The sequence below is a fragment of the Cetorhinus maximus genome, chromosome 17 (assembly GCF_964194155.1).
Source record: "Cetorhinus maximus chromosome 17, sCetMax3.hap1.1, whole genome shotgun sequence".
Classification (NCBI taxonomy): Eukaryota; Metazoa; Chordata; class Chondrichthyes; order Lamniformes; family Cetorhinidae; genus Cetorhinus; species Cetorhinus maximus.
In genome coordinates this window covers 96,446,054-96,458,374 of record NC_135895.1, presented here as the reverse complement: position 1 = coordinate 96,458,374, position 12,321 = coordinate 96,446,054, and the positions used below count along the sequence as shown (strand labels likewise).

General features: G+C 42.4%; 1 protein-coding gene across 1 annotated transcript; it reads left to right on the top strand.

Annotated features, from left to right (window-relative positions):
• The first annotated feature begins 1,523 nt into the window (after positions 1-1,523).
• Positions 1,524-4,392, top strand: s1pr1 (sphingosine-1-phosphate receptor 1). The gene is made up of 2 exons (XM_078561657.1): positions 1,524-1,693; positions 2,123-4,392. The coding sequence occupies exon 2, from the start codon at positions 2,272-2,274 to the stop codon at positions 3,400-3,402; it is 1,131 nt and encodes a 376-aa protein (XP_078417783.1). The 5' UTR covers positions 1,524-1,693; positions 2,123-2,271; the 3' UTR covers positions 3,403-4,392.
• Positions 4,393-12,321: the final 7,929 nt, after the last annotated feature.

The following is a 12,321-nucleotide window of genomic DNA, read 5'->3' as shown; positions in this document are numbered from 1 at the left end:
ACATTCACCACAAATGATTCCGGCAGCCACTTCCTGCACCACAGCGGACTGTCCAGACCATAGTGAAGGGGCAAAGCCGCAGTTCCCTCACACACCAAGTTCCACTGAGAACAAAGCTGCTCTGGGCAGTGAGTGAGTGAGGATCAGGCTCTCACCAGACAGTTGGAGGTCATTCGTCGCCGTTCCACCCCCCCAAGAGCATTCCACTGAAAGACACTTGTAACTGCAAATCGACTGGTCGGAATTGCAGCCAGCAGCTAAATACACAGGGGGAGACTGATTCACTGCCTTTCAATAGCGCCCCTGACTGTGGCATTCAGTGCTGTAAATCAGGAGGATGTTTTTATTTCTCTCTCTCTTGCTGGTTCTCCCGTGTCTTTATATCAGTTGCAAATACACGAGACAGTCCTTGAGGTTTTAGATATAGACTTGCCGTGTTGTTATACCCATGCAACGATATAAGCAATGCTACATGCAAAACATTTGCACCGCACTCAAAAGCTATGCAGTTTGGTTTGTAAAGGGAGTGGCAGGCAATTTGCATAAAGTTTTTTTTTAACATAAATAACATACAACTAGCAGTACAGAAAACAGCCCCGTGTCTAAGATTATTAACTCCTGAAAACTCAAAGAGTACAGGGCTTGAAAAGACCTGTCTGTGGCATGTCTGTGTTTATAAAGTGCCTGCAATGTCTAGATGCCCTGGAAATTTATGGCATGTTTTAAATCCCGTGTTTCAATTCACTTTATGTCCATTCGCTTTATTGAAAAAAGCGGAATGAATTGAATGCGTTTCAAGTATGCACTAGAAATAACTTTGTGTGTCCCGCTGTTCTCGGTGACTTGCAGTAACAAAACACTGTCGCTGCCAAGTGAATCCACCTCTCTCTGGCTTAGTGCAGACCGCTGAAGCAAATAGGAAAAAGGGGGCCGCCTCTGTCAACTAGCGGTGAAAAAGCCCGTTCGATTCTTCAGTGTTTCAGTGACAACTTAGAGCTTAGCCTGGCAACACGCTTAAAACTGCACAGCAAACATCCGATAGCCTGCACTGGGTAAGGACTGCAAATACATTTCAGCTCACTGTCTTATTCAAACTGTTGGAAACGAGGAAAATCAATGCCTTCTATGGACAAATATTGTATATCTAATACTTAAAAATGACAACTTTTTGTTTTTTTTTAAATCAATCTTTTATAGATGTCACTTATTCATTCCTGAATTATATAATGTCCTGAGTCTGAGCTGCTGTCGGGTGTTTTATTTATTAGAACCTTAAATGCAAAACCTGAAACTCAGGACAGCAATTTGACAGTCCCTTTTTTTGCAAGAAAAAAAGGAAATCAGAAATTGCAGACACTCTTTGTGTTAAGTATGTGGTGGGGCGGTTCTAACTGTTCAGTGTGAACTTCTGTTGTCTGGCTACTCCTGGCCTGGATCCTTTGCGTCAACCTTTTTCCTGTTTTGCACTTTTATCAGCTGTGTGCATCTTCTATTTATTGCCACCCAGTCTCACGATTCAGTTTATTTTGATGTTGCTGGGTTGGCGACAGACATCAGTCTGGGACAGAAGTGCGTCCCTTTCCCCATATTGTACAGTATTGTGCAGAGACCGCCGCTTCCCATTGTTTCTAACCGAGGAGAGTATCCTGGTTCTCACGGTTTAGCTGTTTGGTTGCGTTTTCAACAAATAAAGGTAATATTCCACCGACAAAAACGTTTAAAACTATTAACAAAATAAGTTGCAATGTGTTAGTTTTATTCTCGACTTTCATTCAGTCTCAGTTTAATTTCTAGAAGTTTGAAACGTCTTTAAGCAAAATCGGATTTCACATTCCGTTTTGGGAATCTCTTAATTTTGCCCGTGTTGTTTTGAACGTTAAATTAATTTAGTCAAAAGTAGAAGGACGTACATTTATATAGCGTCCTTCTCGACCACAGCCAATTAAGTCATTTTTTTCAGATAACCAAAAATAAATCATTTATTTCCAAAAGGAGAAGAAAATGCGTCAGTTTATTCTTTTAAAAATCTTAAATGGGCAGTTCAGTTGATAAGGCAGCTTTTTGAAGGGCAGGGGTATTGGTTTGTGTGTTTGCTGAAGTTGTTGTTGGCTTGTCTTTGCAGGATGACCCTGTCTGGCTGTGTCCTCGCGGCTGCTCATTGACTCGACACCGCCCCCGGGATCGCTGCGCCCTCTGCCGGGGAAAGGAGGAAGAGGAGGAGGAGAGAGGAAAAAATAACAGAGAAAAGGCGCGGGAAAAGTGTAGCGAGCGATGGAGGCGGGAGGACGGCCGCACGTGCCCGACAGCGGCTCGGAGATCATCTGGCAGCATTACAACTACACCGGGAAGCTGAAGGTCAGCGCCGGCGGCCCGGGCACCGACCTGACCGTGGCCTCCATCATCTTCATCGTGGTCTGCTGCTGCATCATCCTGGAGAACCTGATGGTGCTGCTGGCCATCTGGCAGACCAAGAAGTTCCACCGCGCCATGTACTACTTCATTGGCAACCTGGCGCTGTCCGACCTGCTGGCCGGCGCCGCCTACACCGCCAACATCCTGCTGTCGGGCTCCAACACCTACAGCCTGACCCCGGCGCAGTGGTTCCTGCGGGAGGGCAGCATGTTCGTGGCGCTCGCCGCCTCGGTGCTCAGCCTGCTGGCCATCGCCATCGAGCGCTACCTGACCATGCTGAAGATGAAACCCCACAGCTCGGGCGGCAGCTCCCGCGTCTTCCTGCTCATCAGCGGCTGCTGGCTGCTGTCCGTGCTGCTGGGCGGCCTGCCCATCATGGGCTGGAACTGCCTGCGGCGCTTCCCACACTGCTCCACCGTGCTGCCCCTCTACCACAAGCACTACATCCTCTTCTGCACCACCGCCTTCAGCTTCATCCTGCTGGCCATCGTGCTGCTCTACGCCCGCATCTACGTGCTGGTCCGCTCCCGCAGCCGCCGCCTCACCTTCCGCAAGTACTCGGTCCGCTCCAGCAAGAGCTGCGAGAAGTCGCTGGCGCTGCTCAAGACGGTGATGATCGTGCTGAGCGCCTTCATCGCCTGCTGGTCGCCGCTCTTCATCCTGCTGCTGCTCGACGTGGCCTGCCAGGTGCGGGGCTGCCCCGTCCTCTACAAGGCCCAGTGGTTCCTGGCCTTGGCCGTCCTCAACTCGGCCATGAACCCCGTCATCTACACGCTGACCAGCCGGGAGATGAGGCGGGCCTTCTTCCGCCTGCTCTGCTGCCTATGCCGCCGGGGGCCGGCCCACAGGCTCCGGCAGCACAAGCCGCCGCTCATGGCCACCCACGAGTTCAGCCGCAGCAAGTCAGACAACTCATCCCATCAGCACAAGGACGAGTGCGGCACCCCCGAGACCCTGATGTCCTCAGGAAACATTAACTCATCGGCGTGAGGCTCGTTTGGACTGAACTTTGGGAGGTTGGGAGGGGAAGGGAGGAGGTGGGTGTGCAAGAGACAGAGAGTGGGAATCATTCAGCATTGGATCACCCCGGGCTTGAATGCCCTCGTCCTCCCAACAGAAGTTTCACCTTTTATTCATATAAGTAGACACTCCCGGATATATTGGGACCAGGCACTGGAGTTTGTAAATCTCGTCTTAATTCTCCGACATTTCCAAGGGTAGCAGGACTAAACTGATGTTTGAAGATTCTCTTAAAGTGCAAGGACAAACTTATCTCAGACTTTTGAAAGGAGACAAATGCAATTTTAAAAGAGGATCTGCTTCAGGGTTTTTTTTAATTTCAGAAGGCTGTATCATCCGTTGGAAATCCTGGGGTCAAAGCAGCTCATGTCGAGCAATGCAGTTCTCTGGGCGAGTGGCCGAGATTCCAGGGGTGTAGAGCATCTCATGAAAGGACGGGCAAGTCCCTAACCACTTGGCCACTATGTGACTTTGGTGAAGTTACTTTTCCTAAGAGGCCGAATATTTTAGAGATGCATTATCAGGCACTAGATTCTAGTGTATGTGCCTTCAAGTGTATTATGTAATGTAAGATAAGAAGAATATAGTATCAAATTGTTGAAAATTAAAGATGTTACTAACTAGTTTCAACTGTGTCATTTTGAATGTATCAGGTTGTCACTCCACTCTCCAACCATATGTTGTTAATATCGTCAACTATTAATTTATTAACATTGGTAAAATGTAATTACCAGTTGCCCAGATTTGTTGCATAGCATTACTATGAAAAATTACACTTTAGGCACAAAATGATTTGTCTAAATTATTCAACTTTTGTAATTAGGAGCTGACACAAAGTATGTTAAATGGCATGTCTTGTTCCAAACTACAAATAGTAAATTCAAAAAATGATGTGAAAATGGCATTCATGTGGAATTTACACAAGACATATGTAAATACATATTCCTTTTAATTCAACAACTGTTTCAAGATCTCGTTTATTTTGAGGCATCGTTTATACCAGTACAATACATCTGTTAATCAATTGTTCATTCTGAAAGATTTGTTTATTAAAATTGGGACATGATAGCAAATGATTTGTTTAGCCTAGTGGGATGAGTTGGGAAACAAGGCCAGGAATGTTCATATTCATGAGCCTGATATAGAAGCCACTCCTGATAATCCATTCAATTTTTCCACTTAAAGAAAATTATCCAAATTATTGGAATTAAGGTATGCAAGTATTCTAGAAATTTAGTGCTTTATTATTTTAAAATTCTGATCCCTGTGTTCAGATTCCCCCATAACCTCATCCCTTGCTATTTCTGTAATCTCAAGTCCTACAATCCTGGTATGTTAGCTTCGGTTACAAAGGGGTCGGAGTATAAGAGTAAAGGCTTACTAAAATTATACATGGATATTAGTGAGGTCACACTGTGCACAGTTTTGATCTCCTTACCCGAGGAAGGATATACTTGCCTAAAGGGAGTGCAATGAAGGCTCAATGGTTGGTTCCTAAATTGAGGGGATTGTCCTCTGAGGAGAGGTTGAGTAGACTAGGCATTTATTCCTGGAGTTTAGAAAAAATGATAGATGATCCAGTTGAAACATATAAAATTCTAAAGAGACTTGCAGGGTAGATACTGAAAAAATGTCCCCGGCTGGGAAATCTAGACCATGGGGTCACACTCTCAAAATAAGGGTTTGACACAACATATGTTAAATGGCTTCTTCGCTCAAATGGTTGTGAATCTTTGGGATTCTCCTTCCCAGGGAACTGTGGATGATCAGTTGTTGAGTATATTCATGACAGATCAATAGATGTTTTGAATATTAAGGGATTTAGGAATTGGTGCGAAGGTGGAGCTGGGATAGAAGATCTGCCGATATCTTGTTGAATAGTGGAGAAAGCGCTAGGGCCATATGGCCCTCTAACTCCTAATTCTTATGTTTTTATGTAAACCTCCAGAATCTGTCATTTCTTAAGCTTTAGCTTCTTAGAATCATAGAATGTTATAGCACAAAAGGACACCGTTTGGCACAGTGTTGGCTCTTCGGCAGAGCTATCCAATTAATCCCACTCCCCTACTTTTGTGCACCCTGCGTACATTTTGTCCAGTTGGCAACTGTTCCTTCAGCTGTCTAGGCCCTAAAAGCTTTGGAATACCTTACCTGAACTTCCTTTTTCAAGACACTCTTTTAAAACCTATACATTTGCCCAAGCTTTTAGTTACCCATTCTAATGTCTCCTCCTTTGACTCAATGTGGATATTTGTCTAATTACACTCCTATAAAACACATTGGGACATTTTATGGAGATGCTATATAAGTGTTAGATATTATTGTAACACATAGTGACTAGATCAAGGGAAGTAGATTACACAGCCCAAATAAGGGTCTCTACACACTGATAATGGTTAAGACACTGCAATTCCAATAATCACTGGTCATGGTCTGACGGAGATTAATATGCAGCATAACGTGCGAGAACACAGCAATTTCACATGTAAAGGAGACAAGTTATACCACATATTTTCATCAATGTGAAGTGTTTTGGCTTTGGATCAAGAGAGAAGAGGTAATTTTCTGAGTGCATGCTGATGGTAAGGAGGACTTGCAACTGAGCGGCTGCCCATCGAATTATCCCTTGAAAATGAATTTCTACATCAGTGGAAAAGTTAACTTTGCAACAATGCAGTTATGTTTTCTGTTCATTGATTTACATGAGCGCAAAATGCTTCCTGCCAGCAACACAAACTCAAGATTATCCCAGAATGTATGGTATAACGTGTTTAAGATAATCAAAATTGATTCTTGTCAAGCAGTGCAAGATCATCTGGGAGAGATAACCTCACATGCGTTTGGCTCCACATCAGCTGTAGCTTATAATAGCAAGTAGATCTTGGGGAATTTTTAAAATGCAATCATTCATTTTTACAAGTTACGCCACTTCTGACATTAAAAAATGTAGCAAGAATTTGGATGCTGTGGAGCAAAACTCTGTGCATGTATGAATCTACTTTATTTTTGTGGCCAGGCAGTGAAGCAGAGCAGGCAGGAGAACCCTGGGGTGCATCTAAAACTGCGGGAGCAGGGGTGGGGGCAGAAAATGAAAGAATAATTAAAGTGCAAAGGAAAGTGGATAAAGCAATACCTATCTGCAGTCTGAGTTGAGTCAATTGGTCTGCAGATGCAGTAAGCCCCCAGCTCCCAAGTCTTGTCGAAGATGAAATGAGAGAACAGATTCCCTAAGTAGCAGGGAGAAGCAGGATTCAACTAGTGATGTACTTAAATTCCTTTATGAGTTAAACATGGGTTGCAAATCTATCTTCTGAAAATGATTTTAGTGCAAGATAGATATAGATGTGCAAGACCAGCTACCTTAAATACCAGAGAGAGAGAAAAAACAATTTTTTCTCAAATTATTCCAAGTTGTTGTCCTAATAACCTAACCACAAATCTATTGTATATTTTGATCACACTTTATGTGAAGGAATCCTAAATTAGCCTTAAATTTGCCTTTCACTAGTTTGGATCTGTGAACCATTGTCCAGCTACCATGCTCTTAATTTGAATTATGTTCTGCATTTATCTTTTTGTTACATTTACTACTCCATATCCCTCTATGAAGCCCATCTCAAGTTCCTACTTTCAAGGCTAAAATGCTCATTTATTCAATTGCTGACAAGTTTGCCATCAGGCATTATCGATTTATAGATCTTGATTATCTCCTTTGAGTCTTAGTGTCAGGAGCTCTCTAAAGCTACATGCAGGATTGCGGAAATGTATTTCCCTGAATAAATCATACTGTGGATAATATAAAGGCCTCCTGTTTGTTTTTTCTTTGGATGCGGGTAACTTCAGCAGGTGTCCATCCTTTGTCCAGTCCTGGTTACCCTATTGTTTATCCTTCAAGGTGAAAATGGTCATCATCTGTGTGTTTAGTAGGGTTCCGGTGGGTACATAGGTGACTGCTAAGGTCGATCAGTGCCCAGAAAGACCTAGTTACCCTAAGAAGGTGGTGGGAACCCTTCTTCTGGAACCACTTTATTTCTAGTGTTAGGTAGGGAATTCCATGATCTTGACCCAGTAATAATGAAGAAATTACCTATGTTGAGGTCAGGTTGGTGTGTGAATTGGGGAGAAAGTTGTGTTGCCACAATATTGCTGCTTTTTTCTTTGTCAGTGATAGAGTCCTCAGGGCTGGGAAGTTCTTTCACGGTAAGTTTGTTGAGTTGCTGTAGTGTGCCCTGCATATAGGACATACTGCAGTCACGAGGGATAATATAGGAAGTGATATTGAATTTAGTTTCTGAATATAACATATATATGAAAAGAGAACTTTTGCTTTAAAAAAAAGTACTAACAACAAATTGTATTGGATACAGATTTTTTTGTCTGTAGGATTTCTTCAGTACAGTGATGAATGAGGGTAATGTGTTCATGACTTTCAAACAGTGGCATGCCCAGGATTTTAGACAGATCTGTGAACGTTTTTGAGATATTTGAGATTTGATTTTTATATAGTCTACTTTCAATTCAAAGTCTTTTAATTTGAATTTTGGCATTAACTTTTCATTTTGCTGCATTGTTTATGTTGTTTAATTCAAGTTATTGGATAATGCAATCTTTTGAGCACATGGAATGATTTCAGGTTACCAAGGTAAGCTGTAAACACCTATTACTGGAATAGACATTGATTATTTGGATCACTCTCCAGGAATCTATGAAGAGAAACATCCAGAAATCTGAGCTAATGTGTCTTCAACCTTTAAATGCTGCCATAGACTTGTTGGCAATGTCTTCACTGCAATGGCTACATTCTCAAGTACTAGAGTTGAAGATTCAAATGTTTACAGCCTAAATGAACAGCCACTACTGGTCTCAGATTTTATAGCATGACACAGAATAGACCATAAAGTATTACATCACATATAGGCCACACTTTTAAAAGCATGTAAAGATGGAACTGTGTGCTATATACAAGTTAATTTATATATAGTAGTTATCGTTAAGTTACTGTTGAAAAATGTCTGCAGTGTAGTATGACACAATGTATTAGGGGTCATTTTATTAATGCAACACATTATACCTGAACCTTCTCCTTACTACTGTCACCCTCTGAGTGAGTATCCAAACCCACTCCCACAATGACTCAAATCAATGATAGGAAGCATTTACGTGAGGAAAGGAAGATTTCTTACCAGAGGGACTCAGGTACATTATCATCCAATTTAAAAGCGCTGATCCTTTGCTGTGTAACTGGAATCATTGTGTGTGTGTGTACCCGCGACAGGTCTGGTCCTGTATTTCTCAAGGCAACTTGACATTTACTACATGAATGTTTCACATTAAAATATGCCAACGAGATTGTACTGACCAGGGGAAAAGTACAGTGACATTTGACTGTGATGCTGGCAGAGAGACAGAAATGGTATTTTTCATCATGTCTGTCAGCTGACTTCTAACAAGTCTACGGAAATAGGCTGACAATGAATTCAAGATAAACAATGTGTGTAAACCCATGATGGCCAGCTGTCTCCCTCACTGTGCTTCTACTTATAATTTTCCTAGCATTGAACAGTAATAGATTATTGTGTCAACAGATCCTGCCAACTGGGTTGTCAAACTGTCATCTATCCACAAGGTCTCTATGATCAAAGAGGCAATTATTAGCTTCACATCTTAACTTCTCAATTTATTAACTTCTTAATACCATGACAGAAACAGTTCATTAGGAACAGACTGCCCCAGTAATATATGTCACTGTGTGCAGTACATGTAAGATTGACAAGATAACTTGGAGGCACAAGTCATGAGTGATCTATAGATATTTATCAAACACATTTGCAGAGGCTACACGGCCCATTTATTAATTTTATGTTTAGGATTGAAAAAAGGTAAATGTTTGCATTCATTGAATTAAGGGGGTGTGAGTGGTTTTATTCTGGGTCCACATTGAACACTCTAAAACCAGGGATAGAATTTAGAGTAAAACTCACCCTACCCATCAACATCTTGGCGGTTACCATTAACCAGAACCTGAATTGAGCCAGCCATATAAATACTGGGCTACAAGAGCAGATCAGAGGCTGGTAAATCTGTGATGAGTAACTTCCCAAAGTTGTTCCACTATCTACAAGGCACAAGTCATAAGTGTGAAGCAATACTCTCCACATGCCTGGATGAGCGCAGTTCCAACAAAACTCAAGGAGCTCGACACCATCCAAGTCAAAGCAGCCCAATTGATCGGCACCCTACCCACCACCTTAAACATTCACTCTCTCCACCACCATAAGAACATAAGAAATAGGAGGGGGAGTAGGCCATTCGGCTCCTCAAGCCTGCCCTGCCATTCAATAAGATCATGGCTGATCTGCCCCAGGCCTCAACTCCTCTTTCGTGTCAGCTCCTCATAGCCTTCAACTTCCCAATATTTCAAAAATCTATATACCTCCTCTTTAAACATTTTCAGTGAATCTAGCCTCCAAAACGCTCTGGGGTAGAGAATTCCAAACATTCACTACCCTCTGAGAGAAGAAATTCCTTCGCATCTCAGTTTTAAATAAGTGTCCCCTTATTCTGTAACTATGTCTCTAGTTCGAAATTCCCCACTAGTGGAAACACCTTCTCAACATCTACCCTGTCAAGCCCCCCTCAGAATCTTGTACGTTTCAATAAGATCATCCCTCATTCTTCTAAACTCTAATGAATAAAGGCCTAAGCTGTTTAGCTGTTCTTGATAAACCAACCCCTTCATCTCAGGAATCAGCCTAGTGAATCTCTTTTGAACTGCCTCCAATGCCAGTATACCCTTTCTTAAATACGGGGGCCAAAACTGTACACAGTACTCCAGGTGCAGCCTCATCAACACCCTGTACAGGTGTAACAAGACTTCCCTATTTTTAAACTCCAACCCCCTAGCAATACAGGCCAAAATTCCATTTGCCTTCTTAAGTACTTGCTGCACCTGCATGCTAACGTTTTTGTGTTTCATGCACAAGAACACCCAGATCCCTCTGGGCTACACTTTTTTGGAATCTCTCTCCATTTAAATAATAGTCTGCCTTTTGATTCTTCCCACCAAAGTGCATGACCTCACACTTTCCTACATTAAACTCCATCTGCCAAGTTTTTGTCCACTCACTCAACCTGTATATATATCCCCTTGCAGATTCCTTATGTCCTCATCACAACATGCCCTCCCACCTATTTTTATATCATCAGCAAATTTGGATACATTACATAAGAACATAAGAACTAGGAGCAGGAGGAGGCAATTCAGCCCCTCGAGCCTGCCCCGCCATTCAATACGATCATGACTGATCTCATTTTGGCCTCAACTCCAATTTCCCGCCCTCTCCCCATAACCTTTCAACCCGCTACTAATTAAAAATCTGTCTATCACATCTATTACACTCTGCCCCTTCCTCCAAGTCATTAATATAGATAGTAAATAATTGAGGCCCTAGGACTGATCCTTGTGGCACTCCACCAGTTACATCTTTCCAACCTGAAAAAGACCCATTAACCCCAACTCTCTGTCTTCTGTGTGTTAACCAATCTTCAATCCATGCCAATACCATGAGCTCCTATCTTGTACAATAACACTGGCAGGATGAGGTTTCATGTCCGTTTTTAAAAAGTTTCATAAAGTTAATGTGTTTCTTATTAACATGTCCCATCTCATGTGACATTGTCCGGACTCGGACAATTGTATTCCTCTCCGCAGATGCTGTCAGACCTGATGAGTTTTTCCAGCTATTTTTGTTTTTGTATCAGGTCCTGGCGACTTGTCTGCCTTTAGTCCCATTAGTTTGTCAAATACTTTGTCCCTCGTGATACTGTTACAAGATCTTTCCTGCCGTTAGCTCTTTGCTTATCTGATATCTTTGGGATGCTTATAGTGTCCTCCACAGTGAAGACTGATGCAAAATATTGGTTTAAAGTATCTGCTTGTTCCCTGTTATCAATTCTCCAGGACACTGGTTTGAGACCCGAGTTGCTCGCCCTCAAACTGAATTTGAAATTCTACCATATTTTGATTGCTACCCCCTACAGGATCCTTAACTATGACACCTCTTATTAATCCCACCTCTTTACACATTACCAGATCTAAAATAGTCTGTTCCCGGGTAGGTTCTGAACGTATTGCTCCAAGAAATAGTCCCTGATACACTCTACAAATTTGTCTTCCATGTTACCCCTGCCAATCTGATTTGTCCAGTCATTATGCAGATTAAAATCACCCATGACTATTGTAGCACCCTCCTTACACGCCTCCATTATTTCCCGATTTATACTTTGACCTACAGTGAGGCAACTCTTCGGGGCCTATAGACGACTCCCACCCATAACTTCTTCCCCTTGCTATTCCTTATTTCCACCCAAACTGATTCCACATCACGATCTAATGCACTACTCACCTCTGCATTGATACCTTCCTTTATTAACAAAGCTACCCCACCTCCTTTTCCTTTTTGCCTATTTTTCCAGAATGTCGAATACCCTTGAATATTGAGTTCCCAGTCTTGGTCACCCTGCAACCATGTCTCTGTATTAGCTATCAAGTCATATTCATCTATTTCTATTTGTGCCATCAACTCATCTATCTTGTTGCAAATGCTGTGTGCATTCAGATAAAGAGCCTTAAACTTTGACCTTTCTACCATTATTGCTCATTCTGGTTCTGATTTCTGCTGCACTCTTCTGCTTATATTGTCTGCCCCTTCCCGTCACACTTTGATTATCGTTTGCCTCTTCACTACCCTGCACCTCTACTCTCTTGTTTCTTTTTGATTTTTTAAACTTCCCTTCATTGAACCCTCCCTCCCACTGATTAGTTTCAAGTCCTATCTACAAACCTAGTTATACGATTCACCAGGACACTGGCCCCAGCATAGTTCCAAT